Here is a 21585-nt window from a genome sequence, read left to right on the forward strand (position 1 = left end):
TGGTCTGATAGACATAGGGGAATTGTTGAACCATTCGCCTTTTTTATATTGCTTATAATATGATCAATACACGATGACTGCCGCGTAGGTTAACCAATATGTAGAATCAAATTATTATTTTTCACAATATCTTTCAGTCTTTGTGAGTAAATTGTATCCTTTAAAGTATTAATATTTATGTCACCTAATATAATAATTTTTTTTTTACAAAACTTTTTTGTTATTGTGAATAGCATTAATTCTAGTTTATCGAAAAACGTACTTAGGTTTTTTGTGACTGGTATACGATACAAACCAATAACAATAATATTAAAATTTAAAACCTCAATGGCACAGCATTCAAATGTATTTTTTTGAGCTAATTTATCGAATTCTCTAACTTTTCTGAAATCTAGTTCATTTGCAACTAGTAAGCAAACTCCCCCTCTTTCCTTTTCTATCCTAGAGAAGGATGCTTCAAGTGTATAGCCATTTATAATGACGTTATCTTCACATCCTGACTTCACAAAAGACTCAGTAAGACAAATTATATCTGGCAATTTATCCGATTTGTCAAGTTCATCAAGCGCCAACGTAAATATTTCTTTTTTTGATATTATTCCCGCAATATTTTGGTGCAAAAGTCTAAAGAAAAAACTGCTTGGGTACTGTGTTATTGTCAGAATTTTTATTTTTTGAATCTGTGGATTGTGAATTATTTTTTCCTCTAATATACGTTTTTGCAAAATAATACGGTATAGTGCCTTTTTATATATTGTGTCTAGTTTATTTGCTGAGGTATCTAAGCACTGACTATTGAAACTATTTTTTTTATCTACACGTTTAAAATAATATGGTATTGTTCCTTTTCGGCATTTGGAATAATTGTCAATACAAGTAGCATTTTTATTAATACTAAAATTATTAAATGTCATGTTTTTTTTATTAAAGTTTAAAAATTTATAATCATAGTCCAAACAATCTATCACAAAATTAATCTTTTGACAGATCATACTTTGTAAAGCAGGCAGTGTATAACCTTTGTTACTTCTTAGAGGTAAATCTAAAAACTTACAGTTAGAAAATTGTTCACATACCAGTTTTATTTCATTGTTTAACAAATTAACATTCAAAAATCTATTTTTAATTACGCTTAAAATTATTACATCATAATCAGTTATTAATTTAAGTGTGTTATACAATTCACACACTGTTTGTAAAGGATTAGTATCATTTTCTCCTATTGAAATTACTATTTTGTCCCTTTTCTTCATTTGCATAATGTTGGTGCATCCTTTCATTATTTCTGAAGAAGCAGCATATGGTTTCGATAGACAGGATACAGTGTATCGTTTATAGTTAGTGAGATCTCGCATATCAGACAGTAAGACTCCAATTCCAGTTACTAGTTGGCTTCCATATACCCAAATTCTATTTTTTCGTTGTATATGAAGATTTTTGACTGGAGAAGAAGAAGAATTTGACAATTTTGGTTGTTCTATTACACTGTGGTTTGTTTGTGTTTCTTGATTTATTTTATTGTGAGTCCCCATCTGCAAAAGTGGCGTGCTGGTTACATTTAGGCTTCTTCCTTTATTGACTGTTGTTTCGTGATTGCTACAAAAATTCAATTTCTTTTTTATAGAACTAAGCGCTTTCTTTCTTAATGATAAGCTCTCTTTGTAGGCGCTGGACGAGCATATATGCGTAAGTTCTTTAATTTTTAAATCACGTTCGGACAATTGTTTTTTTAATTCCAAATTTTCTAAATTTAGTTTATCTATTTCATTGTGCGCACATACAAGTTCAGATTCTAGTGTTTTAATCGTGTTTTTATGCTCATTTAATTCACTTGAGTTCAACGTTGATAAGTCTGGTAGACTCCTTGCTAATTCTGTATGCGTTGAATATAAACTGCAGTTTTGAAAACTTTCTATACCATCAAAGGAATTCGTCGGAATCGCGTTTTTTTTTTTCTTATTGTTATATTTTCACTCATTTTGATAAAACAAAATAAGTAAAAATATTATATATGTATATGTTGAGTAAAATTAGAAGAATAATATTTGTTTCCCTGCCTGCGGTGAGATGCGATCTCTAGTCCCTCGAGTGCCAGGCGCGCTATGTACGGCGGAGCCAAACTGTGTCTGACGTAGGCGGGCGAATTTCTTAAAGTGTTCAGTACGCTAATTGAGAGTTGTGATTTTTGTGACCAAATAAGGTAATAACATCGGTCGTCGCGATGTCAATCCATTAGTCATCACTTCGCTTACTCACTGTATTTCTTTGTTCACTGTCACTATTTGAATTGTTTAATTATTCATTCTACTATATAATTCTTCACATTTATGATTAAGAGTTTCACATATTATTAGTCAAGATTTTAAACACAATAATAGCTAAAAATAACTTATAAACAAAGTCACTTTCTAGCGTTTAAAAATAAATGACACAGGAGCCACTTTCTTAGTATGCTCGCAGGCGGGCGGGCAGCGCGCAACATCAATTATTGATGTTCACCCTTAATATGCTGATAGTATTGTAAGAGTTCTGGTCTAGGTTTTGATGTTTTTGTATAGGTATATTCCTGTGCTTTGTAAAACAGAAGAGTTCTGATTGCCTAGGCTTACAGAATATTTTTTTTCTAGATGTTTTAATAACATCGATAATTTCATCAAAGTATTGATGTTCACCCTTGATATGCCGATAGTATTATGAGAGTTCTGGATCACATTTTGCTATTTTTATATAGATCTGTTAATGTTCTAGGTAAAACAGAAGAGTTCTGATTACCTAGACTTACAAAGTATTTTTTTCTAGATGTCTTAATAACATCGATAATTTCATCAAAGTATTGATGTTCACCCTTAATATGCTGATAGTATTATAAGAGTACTAGTCTTGGTTTTGATGTTTGTGTATAGGTATGTTCCAGTTCTTTCTAAAACAGAAGAGTTCTGATTGCCTAGGTTTACAGAATATTTTTTTTCTAGATGTTTTAATAACACCGATAATTTCATCAAAGTATGGATGTTTACCCTTGATATGCTGATAGTATTATAAGAGTTCGGGTCTAGGTTTTTATGTTTTTGTATAGGCATATACCTGTTCTTTTTAAAACAGAAGAGTTCTGATTGCCTAGGCTTACAGAATATTTTTTTTCTAGATGTTTTAATAACATCGATAATTTCATCAAAGTATTGATGTTCACCCTTGATATGCCGATAGTATTATGAGAGTTCTGGTCTAGATTTTGATGTTTGTGTATAGGTATTTTTCTGTTCTATGTAAAAAAGAAAAGTTCTGATTGCCTAGACTTAAATATTTTTTTTGTAGATATCATAATGACATCGATAATTTCATCAAAGTATTGATGTTCATCCTTAATATGCTGATAGTATTGTAAGAGTTCTGGTCTAGGTTTTGATGTTTTTGTATAGGTATATTCCTGTGCTTATTAAAACAGAAGAGTTCTGATTGCCTAGGCTTACAGAATATTTTTTTTTTATTTATTTATTTATTTATTTAAACTTCATGCACGTAAAATGTACAACAGGTGGACTTAATGCCACAAGGCATTCTCTGCCAGTCGAACCTTTGGACCAAACTGAGATGGAAGTACGGGTAGTGCGATAACGGTAAAAAAAAAAAATTATATAAATATAAATAATAATAGGTTACTTAATACACTTGCATATAATATATTACAAACATAAGTATGACTATATATATATATATATATATATACTCCATATAAAATAAACATACATATACTACATACATTGGATGATTGTGTAAAGTTTAAGGAAATCTACTGGTCAAAAAGAAGATCGTGGACTTGCTCCCTGAATGCAAATCTATTAGGCGCCTTCCGAATAGATTCAGGAAGAGAATTCCACAATCTGATGGCTTGCACTTGGAATGAATTCGACATGAATCCCAGGCGGTGAGCAGGAGTGGCCAGAAGAAGGTTTTCAGAAGAGCGAAGAGATCGAGCGTGTGTAGCGCTTAAAAGTGGGAACTTCGATTTAAGATAATCTGGAGCACAAGGGTCGTTGAGAATTGTATACAGCATGGATAGGATTCTAGCTTTGCGACGAAGAGGAATAGGCAGCCAACCAAGCTGAGAACGAAAGGAGGAGACATGGTCATATTTTCGTAAACCAAATATGAAACGAATGCAATTGTTGGCTAGTCTATCCAGCTTTAAGACAAGTTGCTGGTTCAAGTCACAGTAACATACATCTGCATAGTCAATTAAAGATAGGATAAGAGATTGACAGAGTAATTTTTTGGTGTTCTGAGGGAGGAAATTTTTAAATCTGTAAAGAGAACGAAGCGTACCAGTTACTTTGCGACTTACTTCGGTAACTTGATTTACCCAGCTGAAAGTGGGGTCAATATGCAACCCAAGATCTTTGACGCTAGGGCAGAAAGGAATATTATTATGACCAAATTTAATAGGAGACACAGTTTCACAATTTAACTTGCTAAGTTGCCCAGAACTACCCACAATGATAGCCTGACACTTTTTCGGGTTCACAAAGATACCAAACTCTTTCGACCACTCAGCAATGTGATACAGATCATTATTTAACAGCGCTACAGCTGAGTTAATATCGTTAGCATCGCATGAATGGTAAAGTTGAAGATCGTCAGCATATAGATGGTAAGAAGTGGAAAGTCGAGTTGTAAGGGAATCAATGAAAATAGAGAAGAGTAGTGGAGACAGGATTCCACCCTGAGGGACACCAGAAGACAGATCTCGCCACGAAGAAAGGGTCTGGTCGAGGCGGACAGCTTGTTGTCGACCGCGGAGATAGGATGACAGCCAATCTAGGACGGTCGTGGAGAGATTATAGAGTGACATAAGCGCTAGCAGGACCTCGTAGTCAACTGTGTTGAATGCGTTGGAGAAATCAATAAGGACAAGCACAGTTATCTTACCGTGGTCCATACCAACTCTAATGTCCTCAGTAACCTTGAGCAGGGCAGTACTGGTGCTATGACCAAGGCGGAATCCAGACTGAAAATGGCTAAGCAGGCTGTTGGACATGACGAGGGAAGATAATTGGGATAGAGCAAGTATTTCTAGAACTTTTGAAAAATAAGGCAAAATAGAAATGGGCCGAAGGTCGCTTAATGAAGTGGGGTTGGTGATTTTTGGCAAGGGCAGCACAAAAGCTTTACGCCACAAGGAAGGGAATGCTCCCGTACTTAGCGAAAAGTTTATTATATGGGTAAGAACAGGGAGAATGAAATCAAGAAGGAGCAAAACCATTTGATGACTAATAGCATCATGACCAACAGCCTTAGATTTAATGGAAAGTAAGGCTTTGCGCACATCGTCAGAAGATACCAAAGAGAAAGAAAAAGACTCGAAAAGAAGGAGTGGCATAGAAGTAATATTAGAAATGGTTTGTGTTCTAGTAGTATCATCAAGGCAGGAGGCAGACGAAAAGTGAGTATTGATATCATCAGAGGAGAAAGGAAGGTTAAGAGCCTTGGATACACTTTTACCAAACCCAAGACTTTTGAGAAACTTCCAGGTGTCGGCCGCGGATAAATTGGATATATGGTCATGAAAGTAATGACGTTTAGCAGATCTTACCATCTGGTTGCAACGATTTCTTGCCTCTTTGTAGAAAGTCCAGTTAATCTCTGAGCGATCGCGCTTAAACTTGCTGAATGCTTTATTGCGCTTTCTCATAGCCATTCGAACTCCCAGAGTGATCCATGGACATGGTGGTCTTTTAAGTTTAACCATACGAAGTGGGGCATGACGATCAAAGAGTGTAACAATGGTCTCATTCAATAGGCTTACCTTCTCATTTATGGAGTCGGCTGCCACGATCGTGCTCCAGTCAGTGCCAGCGGCGTCTACACAGAGGGCTTCCTTGTTGAGTCTAGCATAATTGCGCATCAACACAGCAGCAGGCTTGTGTTTCCTAGTATGAATGTTGTATGACGCATAGATAAGGTCATGACGTGAGAACTCAGGGGCCGGATATTGACCGTGTAGAAGGACATCAGAGATTGAAGATGTTAAAATAAGGTCAAGCCAAGTGTCATCAGTATGTAGATTCTGATGCGTAGCGTTAAGGTGGAGAACAGAAAGGTTGAACGAATTAGAGAGTTGAAGAAACTTCGAAGAGAGGGAGTCGTCTAACATGTTATGATTAAAATCGCCGAGCAATAAGAAATGAGAGTGAAAAGCAACAAAAGGCTCCAAGGCTGATTCGAAACAAGAATAGAGATTAGAACGAGAAACATTGGGGGCGGAGTAAAAAACCCCAAGAAACAATTTTACCCGATTTACTTCCACTTCTAAAAAGAGGTACTCCGGGGATGCAGTGTGCGAATAAGTGGATTTGCTCAGTAACTTATACGGAAAATGGCTACGTAAGTATATGGCCACACCACCGCCTCGACCAATACCTCGATCATTCCTTATGATTATAAATCCTGGAACTGTAAAAAAAGATGAGTTCAAACTAGAGTTAAGCCAAGTTTCAGAGATCAGAATTGCATCAAGGTGTTCAACGGAAGCAAGATCCAGAAGACTTGAATAATGTGCTGGTACACTCTGTGCATTTATATGGCATACATTAAAATACTTTTTGACAGGTAACAGGTCATTATTTAAAAGAGTGTGAAGTGAATCACTGTCGTGAAATGTGGAGTCATTATCACTACAAGCAGTATGAAAAGAATCATCCATAATAATGTTATAATAATATAAATATTAATAAATAAAAATATATATATATATATATGTAAATCTAATTTAATTTAAAAATAAATAAAAGCCAAATTCAGCATTGGTCTGCCGGCTTACACAAAAATTACGTCACGTCAACAGTTTAAAAAATCAATATTACCAAAATGTCAATGTCATTCACAAATGACACTGACAGCCCGTGACAGTTAACGTACAAAACAAAGTAGGTAGGTAGCTATGGCGAAAAATGTAAACAAACTATACAACACTGAATAAACAACTACCTACAGGAAATAGTAATATTTACCAAAAAGAGAAAAAAATAATTGAATAAGTACGTAATTAAAGCAATTTACTACTTAAGTTTGGTAGCCGCTCGTTTCACTCGCTGCTGTCTGTCACCAGACCCAGGTGCAACTTCGCACGTCTTGGGGGGATGTTGGCGATGTTGTTTTAAAACCACCCCAGTCCCAGATGAGAAAGCAACAGGTGCAGTTTCCGCAAATGCATTTCCGGCCTGATCTAGATCCTCCAGTGCATTTATGTTGATGGGCTTCCCCGAGGGTGGTTTAACAAAAATGGAACCATCGAATGTCCAGCATTTGGTCATGCCGAATCGCCTACGAGCCTCGGTGAACAGAGCCTGCCGACGACGGGTGAGGAACTCGGAAACTACTGTCGTCGTTCCTTTGAGGACTGTCTTCTTACGCCATACAGTGTTCTTTATGGTAGGACAAACAAAACGCACAAGAATTGGCCTGGGACGGCTATTGTTCTTTGATCCCATTCTATGACACGCTTCAAAAGAACTAGACGAGATCCCCTCCATATGAAACCTTTCGCCTAGGATGGCGGAGATTACTGCAGAAGCATCTTCATTTGCGCCATTTTCAGCTTCCTTGATGCCTCCAAACAGTAAACATCTTCTCCGATGCCTCATCTCAATATTGTCTACGGATCTGACTAACTCCTCAAGCTGTTGTTGGAGAAGCTGCATGATATCACGGACATCACTCTTAAACTTACTGTAGTCTTCCCAGAGCTTGTTGAGTGATGCTGGCTCCTTTGACATCTTCAGCTGGTTCTCAAATTCAGTCATTCTCCGCAGTAGATCGGTCTGGAGAGATTTCTGGATCTGTTGGACGGCTTCTAAGGAGGTCATCTTGTGGGATTTACAGATGTGAAGTGATGAAAATAGTAGGCAGTGAGAAAGTGTTGTGCAAGCCGACAGTGAGTGCTTTATTATATGCTAATTAGTGCATATGGCTTATGGATTATAATACCCCAGAATAACTGCACTAAGGGAAGCAAGATAACAGTATTGCAAGGTAAAATAGTGAATTTAAAATAATTAATAAATAAATTTAAATTGGAACAACTTGTGTTTTTCTAGATGTTTTAATAACATCGATAATTTCATCAAAGTATTGATGTTCACCCTTGATATGCTGATAGAATTATGAGAGTTCTGGATCACATTTTGCTGTTTTTGTATAGATCTGTTAATGTTTTAGGTAAAACAGAAGAGTTCTGATTACCTAGACTTACAAAGTATTTTTTTCTAGATGTCTTAATAACATCGATAATTTCATCAAAGTATGGATGTTGACCCTTGATATGCTGATAGTTTTGTTAGAGTTCTGGTCTAGATTTTGATATTTGTGTATAGGTATATTCCTGTTCTATGTAAAAAAGAAAAGTTCTGATTGCCTAGGCTTACAGAATATTTTTTTTCTAGATGTTTTAATAACATCGATAATTTCATCAAAGTATGGATGTTTACCCTTGATATGCTGATAGTATTATAAGAGTTCGGGTCGAGGTTTTGATGTTTTTGTATAGGCATATATTTGTTCTTTTTAAAACAGAAGAGTTCTGATTGCCTAGGCTTACAGAATATTTTTTTTTAGATGTTTTAATAACATCGATAATTTCATCAAAGTATGCATGTTCACCCTTGATATGCTGATAGTATTGTAAGAGTTCTGGTCTAGGTTTTGATGTTTGTGTATAGATATATACCTGTTCTATGTAAAACAGAAGAGTTCTGATTGCCTTGACTTACAGAATATTTTTTTTCTAGATGTTTTAATAACATCGATAATTTCATCAAAGTATTGATGTTCACCCTTGATATGCTGATAGTATTGTAAAAGTTCTGGTCTAGGTTTTGATGTTTTGTACAGGTTTATAACGTTAAGTATCCAATGTCCGACAGACCACCAATGATCGACACATAAAAAGTAAAATAAAAAAAGGATATACTAATGTTGTGTATTTGAACGTAAACGAAGCATAGGTTATACACAAGGTTCATCCAGCTCTTATTGCAAGTGTCACTTTCTACATTCGGTTATTTTGATAAAAAATGGTTGACCTTTAAATATCGACCGGCAGAAGTTTTTAACGGAAAGCCAGTTTTATTAGTGAAATCACTAAGGAGGTGAGTAAGGTTTATTGCTCATATTTTTTTTCGGTTTAAAGCTACCATTTGAAAATTTTCAGCTGGGTGCACGATTAATAGACCGTTAAATATTGGGTGTCCATAAATAGAACATGTCGATTACTAGATCTCGATTATTGGAACATGTCGAAAACCGGTTGTCGGTAAATGGATTTCTGCAGTCGACTTTTAGGCCAAAAATACCATAAATCTATATTGGTATATCTTGTAAATTTTTATATCATATTCATTTCTACTTTAATATATCATGCAAAATACCCTAAAATTTTACTCAAAGTTTCAAAATATGATAAAATTATAAAAATAAAACAAATATTGTAAAAATACTAGAGTTCGTGCGTTAAAGTGTCGATGATTGGAGGTTTTACCGTACCTGTTCTTTGTAAAATAGAAGAGTTCTGATTGCCTTGACTTACAGAATAATTTTTTTCTAGATGTCTTAATAACATCAACATCGATAATTTCATCAAAGTATGGATGTTCACCCTTGATATGCTGATAGTTTTGTTAGAGTTCTGGTCTAGATTTTGATGTTTGTGTATAAGTATGTTCCTGTTCTATGTAAAAAAGAAAAGTTCTGATTGCCTAGACTTACATATTTTTTTTCTAGATGTCTGAATAACATCGATAATGTCATCAAAGTATTGATGTTCACCCTTGATATGCTGATAGTATTTGAAGAGTTCTGGTCTAGGTTTTGATGTTTTTGTATATGTTGGCAATCGTGATATCCGGCGGCTGTTGACTTCGAAAAATTGAAAAAGATGGCGCCACTGCATCGAGCCGGAAGTCAAAAATACAACGGTGACGATTTACGAAGAGGGCGCTACTGTGGCGAGCTAACGAAGTGACCGCGCAGTCGCCCGAGATTCATTGCTTTGTCAGACTTCGTACTGTGAACTTGCTCCTCACGAAATATTGTCATATAGTTGAATTAATAGTGAGTTAATAAAGTTCTACTTACTCAGTTATCGCCCGTGTTATAATTTCCTAACATCAGAAGTGTGATGTGACCTGCGCATCATGGGAAGGCGAAGGAAGCAGAAAAAGCGGCAGTCTAGGAAAAGGGCACGCTCTACTTCGAGTTCTAGTACTACGAGCAGTGCCAGGACTCCATCACCGCCACGAAAACAAAGGAAGAGGGTATCACGTAAGGCTGATACCCCAACTGTAAGCTCAAATAACAATTTCACTTTGAATAATATAATTCCCGAATTTGACCCCCTTAAAGATGATATAAATGCATGGCTTAGTATTATCCAGTCTTACTCTCAAACGTTTGCATGGTCGGACGAAATGATTCGATATCAAGCTCTAAATAAATTGAAAGGGTCGGCAAAAGTCTGGTATGATTCATTATTACGTACTGAAAATCAATGGCCTTCTTGGCTATGGGGAGATTGGAAAAATAAATTAGCATCAAGTTTTCAAATTCGTCGTAACATGTTCGAATTACTAAAAGAAATAATAGATAAGAAACCATCTGAACATCAGTCGTTATATGAGTTTTACTTTGACCAAAAATGCAAAATCGATCGCCTCTCATTAGGATTCTCGGAACAAGATATAATTTCTATAATTATTGGAAACTTAGGTGATAGCAGTTTAGGCGCGTCAGTCGAAGCGAGCAATTTTGCCACTTGCGATAGCTTAGCTAGCTTTTTACATGGCCGTATTTATAAATCAAAAGTATTAAAGCAAACCAATATAAATATGCGAGATAATAATATAAATAAACCAACTAGCTTGTCCATGACACAAACACCCACTCCTTCAACGTCTACCCTACCTTCCGCGACGATTTCAAACCAAAATATACCCACTAAACATGACTCTAGCCAAACACAGTATCTATACACCTATTAAATGTTATTTGTGTGGTGGTAATCATAAAAGGAATCAATGTGAATCTAATAAATGTGCATTTTGTGGCAAACGCGGTCATTTAGAAGCTGTGTGTTATCATAAACAAAACGCATTAAAATCGGAAAAACAAGAAACTAAGGCAGTGTCAATGTCAAACTCACGAAACAAGTTTGTTAAAACTGTGTGCATTAACGACTTCAATTACGATGATTGATACGGGTAGTAGTTGCTCTTTAATATCGGATTCCTTAGCAAAAACAAAATCTTTACAGTACATAAAATTACCCTCCCCCGTTCATTTGCAAGGATTTTCAAAATAGAATGTAAAATCAGTTTGTCACAAGGTAACTGTTAATTTAAAAATTGATTCTGTTTCTTTGGAAAATGTGGACCTTTATATTATTGATGATTTAGTGGATTGTGAGATTCTCATAGGAAGGAATGTGACCAAACGGCCTGACCTAATGTACTCGCGTATAGGGAATGTTCTTAAATTCGATTATGCAAAAACATTTACTGAATTTTGTAACTTTTTAACCGACCTTGAAGTCGATTGCAATAATTATCAAAATGAGTTAATGAGCCTTCTCCATAAATATAGTGATTGCATTGCAACGAACGTAAAAGAGTTAGGCAGAGTTCATGACCATAAAATGGTAATTAATTTGATTACTTCTCAACCGATTCAATGCAGACCCTATAGAGCCTCACATTCGGATAGGAAAGTCATACGCGAAATGGTAAATGAGCTGCTGGATAATAATATCATAAGAGAAAGCCATTTTCCGTATGCTAGTCCTGCGTTGCTTGTCAGCAAAAAAAATGGTGAGAAAAGGCTCTGTATTGATTATCGGCAGCTAAATAAAATTACTGTTATGGATAAGTACCCGATGCCACGCATCGAGGATTTGGTTGATAGGTTGCAGGGCTGTAAATATTTTACTTGCTTGGATTTAAAAAGTGGCTACTACCAAATTATGATGAGCGAAAAAGAACAATCTATCGAAAAAACTGCGTTTATTACTGAGGACGGGCATTATGAGTTTTTGAGGCTTCCGTTTGGTTTGGCAAATGCACCATCCTGTTTTCAACAAATGATGAATAAGGTTTTGGGCAATTTAAGATTCGAGAACGTTATTTTATATTTGGATGACGTTTATTTAGTTACAAAAACGGTCGAAGAGAATATAAAATTATTAGAAAAGGTATTGCAAATTTTCAAAAACAACGGGTTAACACTTAATATAAAGAAATGCCATTTTTTTCAAAACAGAAATAGAGTTTTTGGGATATAAAATAAAACAGGATTGTGTTATGCCAAACGAAACCAAATTAGACGCTGTGAAAAATTTTTCAACTCCTAAGACAGTGCACCAACTCCGCCAATTTCTAGGCTTGACCAGTTATTTTAGAAAGTTTATTAAAAATTGCGCCATGATTTCTGCGCCTTTGACAAAATTATTAAAAAAAGACACTGAATGGGTTTGGGGCACTGCCGAAGAACAAGCTTTCCAATCACTAAAAGTCAAGTTGACTTCGGATAGTGTTTTGTCAATTTTTGATCCGAGCAAGGAAAACATTTTATATACGGATGCCAGTAGGGATGGTATTGCCGGAATACTTGTGCAAGTAACAAACGAAGGAGAGAAACCTGTGCATTATTATAGCAGGCAGACAACGGAAGACGAAAAAAAGTATCATTCTTTTGAATTAGAATTATTGGCCATTGTCTGTTCCCTGCAAAAGTTTAGGCTATACCTGTTAGGATCACCTTTCAAAATAATTACTGACTGTAATGCAGTCCGGTACGCGTTGACAAAAAAGGAGATTATTCCCCGGGTAGCACGGTGGGTATTATCTACTCAAGAATTCTCATATGATATTGTTCATCGCGAAGGGTCTCGAATGCAGCACGTGGACGCGCTAAGCAGAAACCCCGTGCCATCCGGAGAAAAATCCGAAAGCGAGATCATATTGTCAATAACTTAAGCAGACTGGTTGCTAACGGTTCAGCTACAGGACCCTAAAATACAACAAATTAAATCTATTTTAGAATCAGGAGATATTGATAATAACAAAGATATTTTTGATAAATATGAACTGCTAGGTAGTAAAATTTATAGAAGGACATCACGTGGTCGACGTTGGGTGGTCCCAAAAAAATATATTTGGCAAGTTATAAGATGTAACCACGACGACTTAGGTCATTTTTCAGTAGATAAAACCATTGAACGAATAGGTCATCAGTATTGGTTTCCTAAAATGCGTCACGTTATAAAAAAGTACATAAAAAACTGCCTTAACTGCATCTATTATAAGAACAAAAGCGGTCCTAAGGAAGGTGAGCTGTACCCCTTGCCAAAGTATGCACAACCATTCCATACACTTCATCTTGATCATTTAGGCCCTTTTATTGAAACTAAAGACAAAAATAAATATTTGTTGGTAACTGTAGATGCCTTTACAAAATTTGTGTTTGTCTCTGCTGTACGAACAACTAAAAGTTCTTGCATTATAAAACAATTAGAAAATATTACAAAAATATTCGGAAACCCTAAAAGACTTATCACAGACGCAGGAACTGGGTTTACCTCCGATCAATTTATTCATTATTGCAAAGACAAAAACATTCGCTTACATACTGTGGCCACGGGTATGCCTCGCTCCAATGGTCAAGTCGAGCGTTTCAATAAGACAATTTTAGAATCCTTAAAAGCTATTGGGGCTAACACAACTGAAGACGGCTGGGATCAGTATATAAAGGTGTTACAGCAAGGTCTAAATAGTACAATTCATAAAATTACAAAAGCCGTCCCTAGTGAGGTATTTTTTGGATACCGATTACGCACAGACAGTGATAGTTTAGCTCCTCAACTTGATGATGAGAACATTTTCGATGTGACTAGCTTGCGAGAGAGAGTAGACGCTAACTTAAAAGCCAATGCCAAGGTACAGAAAGAAAGATTTGATAGGGGTCGAATAAATGCACGTACTTATGCCGAGGGAGACTTGGTACATATCAAAATTCAAAGTCAGAGCAATGATGGTAAAAGTCGCAAACTGTTACCGGTCTTCAAAGGTCCATTCAAAGTCAAAAAACTCATGGGAAATGACAGATATGAGGTAACGGACCTTAAAGGCAGTGAAAGATCCTTTAAAAAGTATACTGGCGTGATAGCGGCTGAGAATATGAAGCCGTGGATGAAAATAGATAACTGGAATGATTCTGAATAATTACGTGATTATATGTATATAATAGATATGCGTGTTGGCAAGGTAATATACTATTTTTCTATCTTACCTAATGAACAATTTATTAAAATAGTACAAATAAATAAAACAAAATCATTTAAATATAATTATGTGTACAAGTAAAATATATCATCAGGCATAATAATTAAGTTTATTAAATATTAAAAAAAAAAAAGAGGTACACGTAAGGTTTGCGAGTCAAGATAAAATGCTTTAACTTATATTTATGTCACACATTAAGAATTGTTGTAAATATATTGGAAGTTACATACATAGGCACAATTTTGAGTGAACTTGGTACGTTCAAGTGTGGTATATGTATATCCCTTTGAGTGCAAGTGGCTCTATTGTGCAGGGTGGAAGACTAATTTGGTCTCTTAAGTGCGGCAGAGTCCCTTTAAGTGCAAGTAGTTTTCTAACACATAAACGAATGTGGAAACAATTATTTATGTGTGATATTAGCAACAATATGACCGCATTACCTTACACCTTTATTAAGTGTCGCAGTCTAATATATACTTATGTTTCAGCATTTAATCTAGACTCGGGAGGCGCCTGGGACAGGCACCGCGCAGAATGGCCGTGTTGGCAATCGTGATATCCGGCGGCTGTTGACTTCGAAAAATTGAAAAAGATGGCGCCACTGCATCGAGCCGGAAGTCAAAAATACAACGGTGACGATTTACGAAGAGGGCGCTACTGTGGCGAGCTAACGAAGTGACCGCGCAGTCGCCCGAGATTCATTGCTTTGTCAGACTACTTACGTACTGTGAACTTGCTCCTCACGAAATATTGTCATATAGTTGAATTAATAGTGATTTAATAAAGTTCTACTTACTCAGTGGACGAAACGAGTCGTAGTGTGGAAGGGACCTGTAGGAAAGAGAAGAAGGGGAAAACCACAACAAAGATGGGTCGATGACATAAAAGGAAAAGCAGGAGAAAACTGGTACAACAAGGCAAAAGACAGAAAGAACTGGTTACAAATGGAGGAGGCCTTTACCCTAGAGAGGGGTTCTCATTCAAAAAAAAAAAAAAAATTTATATAAATAAATAAATAACAAACTGATAATGAAATTAATATAAATCCATAAATTGAAAATACTTAATTAACATACTTTTATAATTTGAATGCGAAATGAATAAGAATCAATGAATTGCATGAAACTAAACAAATAATGTAGCATGAAATGAGAAATTTATTTATTTAATAAAAGGCTTTTTTATTTTTTTTATTTTTTATTTACTCAGTTATCGCCCGGGTTATAATTTCCTAACATATAGGTGTATACCTGTTCTTTGTAAAACAGAAGAGTTCTGATTGCCTAGACTTACACAGTATTTTTTTTCTAGATGTTTTAATAACATCGATAATTTCATCAAAGTATGGATGTTCACCCTTGATATGCTGATAGTATTGTTAGAGTTCTGGTCTAGATTTTGATGTTTGTGTATAGGTATATACCTGTTCTTTGTAAAACAGAAGAGTTCTGATTGCCTTGACTTACAGAATATTTTTTTTCTAGATGTTTTAATAACATCGATAATTTCAGCAAAGTATTGATGTTCACCCTTGATATGCTGATAGTATTGTAAGAGTTCTGGTCTAGATTTTGATGTTTGTGTATAGGTATATACCTGTTCTATATAAAACAGAAGAGTTCTGATTGCCTAGACTTAGAAAATATTTTTTTTCTAGATGTTTTACATACATCGATAATTTCATCAAAGTACTGATATGGTGATAGTATTGTAAGAGATTGATGTTTCTGTAATAAAAAATGTTTTTATTTGTTATGATTTATGATTTTTATGAGTTACACTTCTACAGTATTATTGCAGTTTGTATTTTGCTAGAATAAAATGTTTACTCTTTCGAAAGAATTTCATATAATACCGTTAAATTGAACTTTCATCCGTCTTGGGCTTGTTTTTACTCTCACACAGTTTTTTATTTCAATATAATTATTTTAATTTGGTGTACAAGACTTAAAACAAGAAAGTTTTTTTCTTCTGTTACAGTTAAATAAATATATTATTCAATTTTGTGAAATCATGTCGTCTAGGTACATGTTCCCATTAATATTTTTTTCCGAAGCAAATAAACCAGAACTTTTTGTTAGAAGTACCTAGAACTATAAAAGTGATCCTTATGAATAATTAACAACCAAAAAAGTTGCAATTGGTTCGAAATGATATGCTACCGGAAGTTGGCATATCATTTTTCCAAAAATTTTAAAAAAAATCATTTTACTAGAACTTTTTCTAAAAACCACCAGGAACTATAGAACTATTGTGGATGCGAATAGAAATCTTATAAAATTTTGATATGCTGAAAGTTGTTATGCCAACTTCACGCACACAAAAATTTTTACCCCTGTGATGAGAAATTTCAGTTACTTACTCGTAAAGGTGTATATCCGTACGAGTACATGAGCTCATGGGAACGTTATCAAGAAAGTCAACTTCCACCAAAAGAATTATTTTACAGTTCGCTGAATGACGAACATATCTCCGATGAGGATTACAGGTAGCAAATTTAATTTTGTCAACCTTTAAAATTTCTGACCTAGGTTCGTATACTGATCTCTATTTGAAAACTGATGTGCTATTACTATCAGATATTTTTGAAAATTTTCGTCGGACTTGCAAACAGCATTATCAGTTGGATTCAGCATTTTATTTGACCGCACCTAGTCTATCTTTTGATGCAATGTTGCTTAAAACAGCCGTTCAGTTAGAGCTTATCAATGATTTATCTATGATTCGAATGTTACAACAGGGCATTCGCGGCGGTGTGTGCCTATGTTCCCATAGACATGCTAAAGCAAATAATTCTTTCTTACCTGATTACAAACCCTTAGAGCCTACATCGTATATTACTTATATCGATTGCAACAATTTATATGGGTTCAGTATGTGTAAATTTTTACCATTATCCAATTTTAGGTTTCTTAATCAAAATGAAATCAATACATTGGATATAATTCAAGTAGAAAATGATGCTGACTATGGGTTTATACTAGAAGTAGACCTAGTTTATCCTAAGCACTAGCATAATTTACATAATGATTTACCATTTTGTCCAGAAAAATGCATTCCACCTGGTGGTAAAAATCACAAACTCATTCCGAATTTATATGATAAATTTTATTATGTAATTCATTACATTCATTTAAAAACTTGTTTAAAACATGGGCTGATTTTGAAAAAAATACAAAGGGTAATAACATTTAGACAAAGACCGTATTTAAAACAATATATTGATTTGAATACTACTTTAAGACAAAAAAGTTCATCCGCTTTTGAATAAGATTTTTTTAAACTGTTGAACAATAGCGTTTTTGGAAAAACTTTAGAAAACAATGAGAAGCGAGTTAATGTGCACCTGGTTAATCAGTGGGATGATAATGAAAATCTTACTAAAAAAAGAAATTGTGCTCAAAAACTTATCGCACGTCGATATTTCCACAGTGCAACAGTTTTTTCTGATAGTTTAGTAGCTGTTCAATTAAACCCTGTAGAAATTATTTTGAACAAACCCATTTACATTGGTTTTACTGTTTTAGAACTTTCTAAAAGTCATATGTATGATTTTCATTACTCAGTTATACAACCCCATAAAAGTCATGTTAAGATGTGTTACACTGATACAGATAGTTTTATATATCATATACAAACAAATAACTTTTATTATGATTTAAAAAATACTTTTTACAATATTTTGTTACTAATAATTTTGAAAGTAATGAATATAGTTTACCAATTCAAAATAAAAAAGTTCCTGGTCTATTTAAACTTGAAATGGGGACTAAAGTTATAACCGAATTTGTTGGACTTCGATCGAAGTTATATTGTATTAAAACTATAATAAAACAACGTTTCTATTGAAGGTAGTAGAACGACTAATTTTTTTATTGTAAACCAAAGTTATACATAGATGGCAGCACTCAATTCAAATTATTAGATATTGACATTACATCACCACCACTATATCTAATAATTTACCAAAGTAAAAATTCAAACAATTTGTACCCCTAACTTATCTAAAAATTTATAATGTTTAACAGAACATAAACTTTTGGTGAACAAATCTGCAGGCATTTCAGCCGTTGGTAAATACTTAACATTCACAATATTATTTGCTACACATTCTCTACAAAAATGATATCTAATGTCTATGTGTTTGGTTCTTTTGTGGAAAACTGGATTAACAGTCAACTTTTGTGCACTCTGGTTGTCATTAAAAATATCAATAGTATAATATTTTTGTGTAATTTCATATAACAAATTTCTTAAGTAAACTGCTTCTTTGCAAGCTTCTGTAATTGCCATATATTCTGCTTCACTACTAGACAGCGCAACAGTTTTCTGTTTTTTTGTTTCCCATGATATAACACAGCCCGATAAAGTAAAACAAATTCCAGTGTATGATCTCCTATCAATTTCGTTCCCACCCCAATCAGAATCTACAAAACCTTCTAATATTGAGCTTCCTTCAGCTGAATACTTCAGACCATAACTTCTAGTATATTTTAAATATCTCAATAATCGCTTTACATAGGCACAATGCTCTTTGGAAAAACAGTTATTAAATTGACTTAAAAAGGCCACTGCAAATACAATATCAGGTCTCGTCAATACAGCCAAATACATTAAACTTCCTATGATTTGCTGATATGGAAAATTATCTATACAATGTTCATTCTTAGATAAATTTAACTTGAGCTCCATTGGTGTCCTGACAGGTTTGCTTTGACTCATATTAAACTTATGCAACAGCTGATCAATATAATCTCTTTGACTTAAGGTCACTGTTTGCTCAGATTTATTAACATTTACATTAACTCCGAGACATTTTTTTATTTCTCCTAAGTCTTTAATTTTAAACTGACTAGCTAACATTTGCTTCAAATTTTTTGTCTCAGAAATATCATTTGAAAAAATAAAGAAATCGTCAACAAATAAAGTTACAATAGTTTTCAATTGATCTTGCATTTTTGTATACATACATGGTTCTATCTTTGATTGAGTATAATTCATGTTTAATAAACACTCATCTACTTTCTTATTCCATGCTCTTGAGGACTGTTTTAATCCATAAATGGCCTTTTTTAATTTAAGTACCTGACCATTCTTACATTTTTCAGAAAAACCTTTAGGTATTTGCATATAAATACTTTCCTCAAGAGTACCATTCAAAAATGCAGTTGTTACATCTAGATGTGTAGTACTTAAACCTAGTTTTACTGACAATGCAAAAAGTAACCTCAAAGTGGTATGTCTCACTACCGGAGAAAAAGTTTCTGTAAAGTCCACACCTTCGATTTGCGAAAAACCTTTAGCTACTAATCGTGCACGAAAGCGAACTTTATTCTCAATATCATATTTTTTACGAAGCACCCACTTGCATTTTACAATTCTACCATCTTTTGGAGCTTCACTTAACTCCCACGCATCATTGTCTTTAAAACACTGTAACTCTTCCTGCATTGCCGACTGCCACTGCTCCCTCTCTGGTCCATTCAAGGCATCATGTACTGACAAGCCAGCCGCATCATCATATGTCTCACTGTCAACACACAGGTTAGAGAACCCAAATCTCTCTGGTGCCTTCCTTGTCCTTGTAGACCGCGATTGTTTGCTATTCTCTTGAACCTCTTCGAGTGTGCTGTCTGCATCCTCATAGTCGCTTGGAATATATGTCTCATCATCAGACTGCAAGCTGTTTAAAAAACTTTCAGAGTCATTTTGAGTGGATGTTGACATACTCTTATGTTGCTCAGGCGAACTTTGGCTAGCTCTTGATTCGGGATCATCAGACTTATCTCTATCCCCCACTGAATCAACATTCTGAACTTGCACTTCAATGAGATGCTCAGGATTTGATTCCTTCTCGATGATGATCACGTCTCTACTGGTTGTTACAGTCTTTGTTTCTGGATTGTATACTCTGTATCCCTTTATATTATCTGGATATCCAATGAGAATACATTTCGAAGACTTCTTATCCCATTTCTTCCTCTTTTCTTTTGCAACATGGACCATAACAGTGCTTCCAAAGATTCTTATATGACTTATATCAGGTTTAGAGCCAGTCCACAGCTCATATGGGGTTCTATTGTTTAATGCAGCTGCCACAATTCGATTCTGCAGATACACTGCAGTATTCGTGGCTTCAGCCCAGAACTCTTTTCCTAAAACGGCATCAAATAGTAGACATCTGGCTTTTTCTACTATTGTACGATTGAATCGTTCACATAATCCATTTTGTTGAGGAGTGTATGGATTGGTCTTCTGATGTTTCACGCCAAAACTATTCAGGTAATCTTCAAATTCTTTACTGCAGAACTCCAGGCCATTATCACTTCTTAATACTTTGATTGTTCTCTTTGTTTCATTTTCCACTTGAGCTTTAAAAATCTTGAAATACTTCAAAGCCTCATTCTTGTGTTTCAGAAAATAAACAAATGTCATCCGACTATGATCGTCGACAAACAACAAGAAGTATCTTGAGCCACCTATAGACATATTCTCCATAGGTCCACATATATCCGTATGGACAATATCTAATATGTTACTGCTTCTCTGACCAGTGCTCTTGAACGGTAACCGAGATTGTTTACCTTCACAGCATGTTGAACAGGAAGATTTGCTAATGTCAACTTTTTCATCAAGTGACATACCTTGGACGGCGTTCTTCATCTGATTCAAATAATCTTTATTTACGTGTCCTAATCTGCGATGCCATGTTACTCCTGACACAACTGATGCTGCTAAACTAACTTGTTTTAGCAGATTAACCTTATACACACCATTTACTAACGCTGCTGTGGCGACCAAATTATTATTTTTGTTGTAAACTGAGCAACCACTTTCGTTGAAAGAGATATTGTTACCATTCTTTATTAATTGGCTTACTGATAACAAGTTTGTTGTCAGACTTGGCACACATAATACGTTGCGTACTTCAATGTCGTAATCATGATTTTCTGTTGTAGTCGTAATTTTCACATCTCCAGAACACAATATTGACACCTTTTCACTGTTAGCAACAATTATTTCTCTGTTTTGTTCATATTGTGCATTCATAACCCAACTTTCATTGGCTGTGAGGTGTACACTTGCGCCCGAGTCGATATACCATTCATCTTTGTTGAAGTTTCCACTCAAAAACACTACGCTAAAAGCATTTGATTGCATTCTCTCCTTATTTTTCTGATTTGACGAGTTATTTTCGTTTTTACACTGATTTTTATAGTGGCCGACTTGTTTACATCGATAGCATTTTATCTGTTTGACA

The 21585-nt window shown here is 34.8% G+C and overlaps 1 protein-coding gene and 1 pseudogene across 1 annotated transcript; one reads left to right on the forward strand and one right to left on the reverse strand.

Moving 5' to 3' along the window:
- Positions 1 to 7055: 7055 nt before the first annotated feature.
- On the reverse strand, positions 7056 to 7862 carry LOC132904215 (uncharacterized). Its single transcript, XM_060954133.1, has one exon. It carries the CDS (start codon positions 7860 to 7862, stop codon positions 7056 to 7058), a length of 807 nt encoding a protein of 268 aa, XP_060810116.1.
- Positions 7863 to 10187: 2325 nt separating this feature from the next.
- Positions 10188 to 13019, forward strand: LOC132904216 (uncharacterized; annotated as a pseudogene).
- The last annotated feature ends 8566 nt before the right edge of the window (positions 13020 to 21585 follow it).

This window comes from Amyelois transitella, chromosome W (genome assembly GCF_032362555.1).
Source record: "Amyelois transitella isolate CPQ chromosome W, ilAmyTran1.1, whole genome shotgun sequence".
Taxonomy (NCBI): domain Eukaryota; kingdom Metazoa; phylum Arthropoda; class Insecta; order Lepidoptera; family Pyralidae; genus Amyelois; species Amyelois transitella.

Bases quoted from the DNA above. Each gene is read 5' to 3' on its own strand.
- LOC132904215 (XM_060954133.1), bottom strand. From the start codon at position 7,862: ATGACCTCCTTAGAAGCCGTCCAACAGATCCAGAAATCTCTCCAGACC.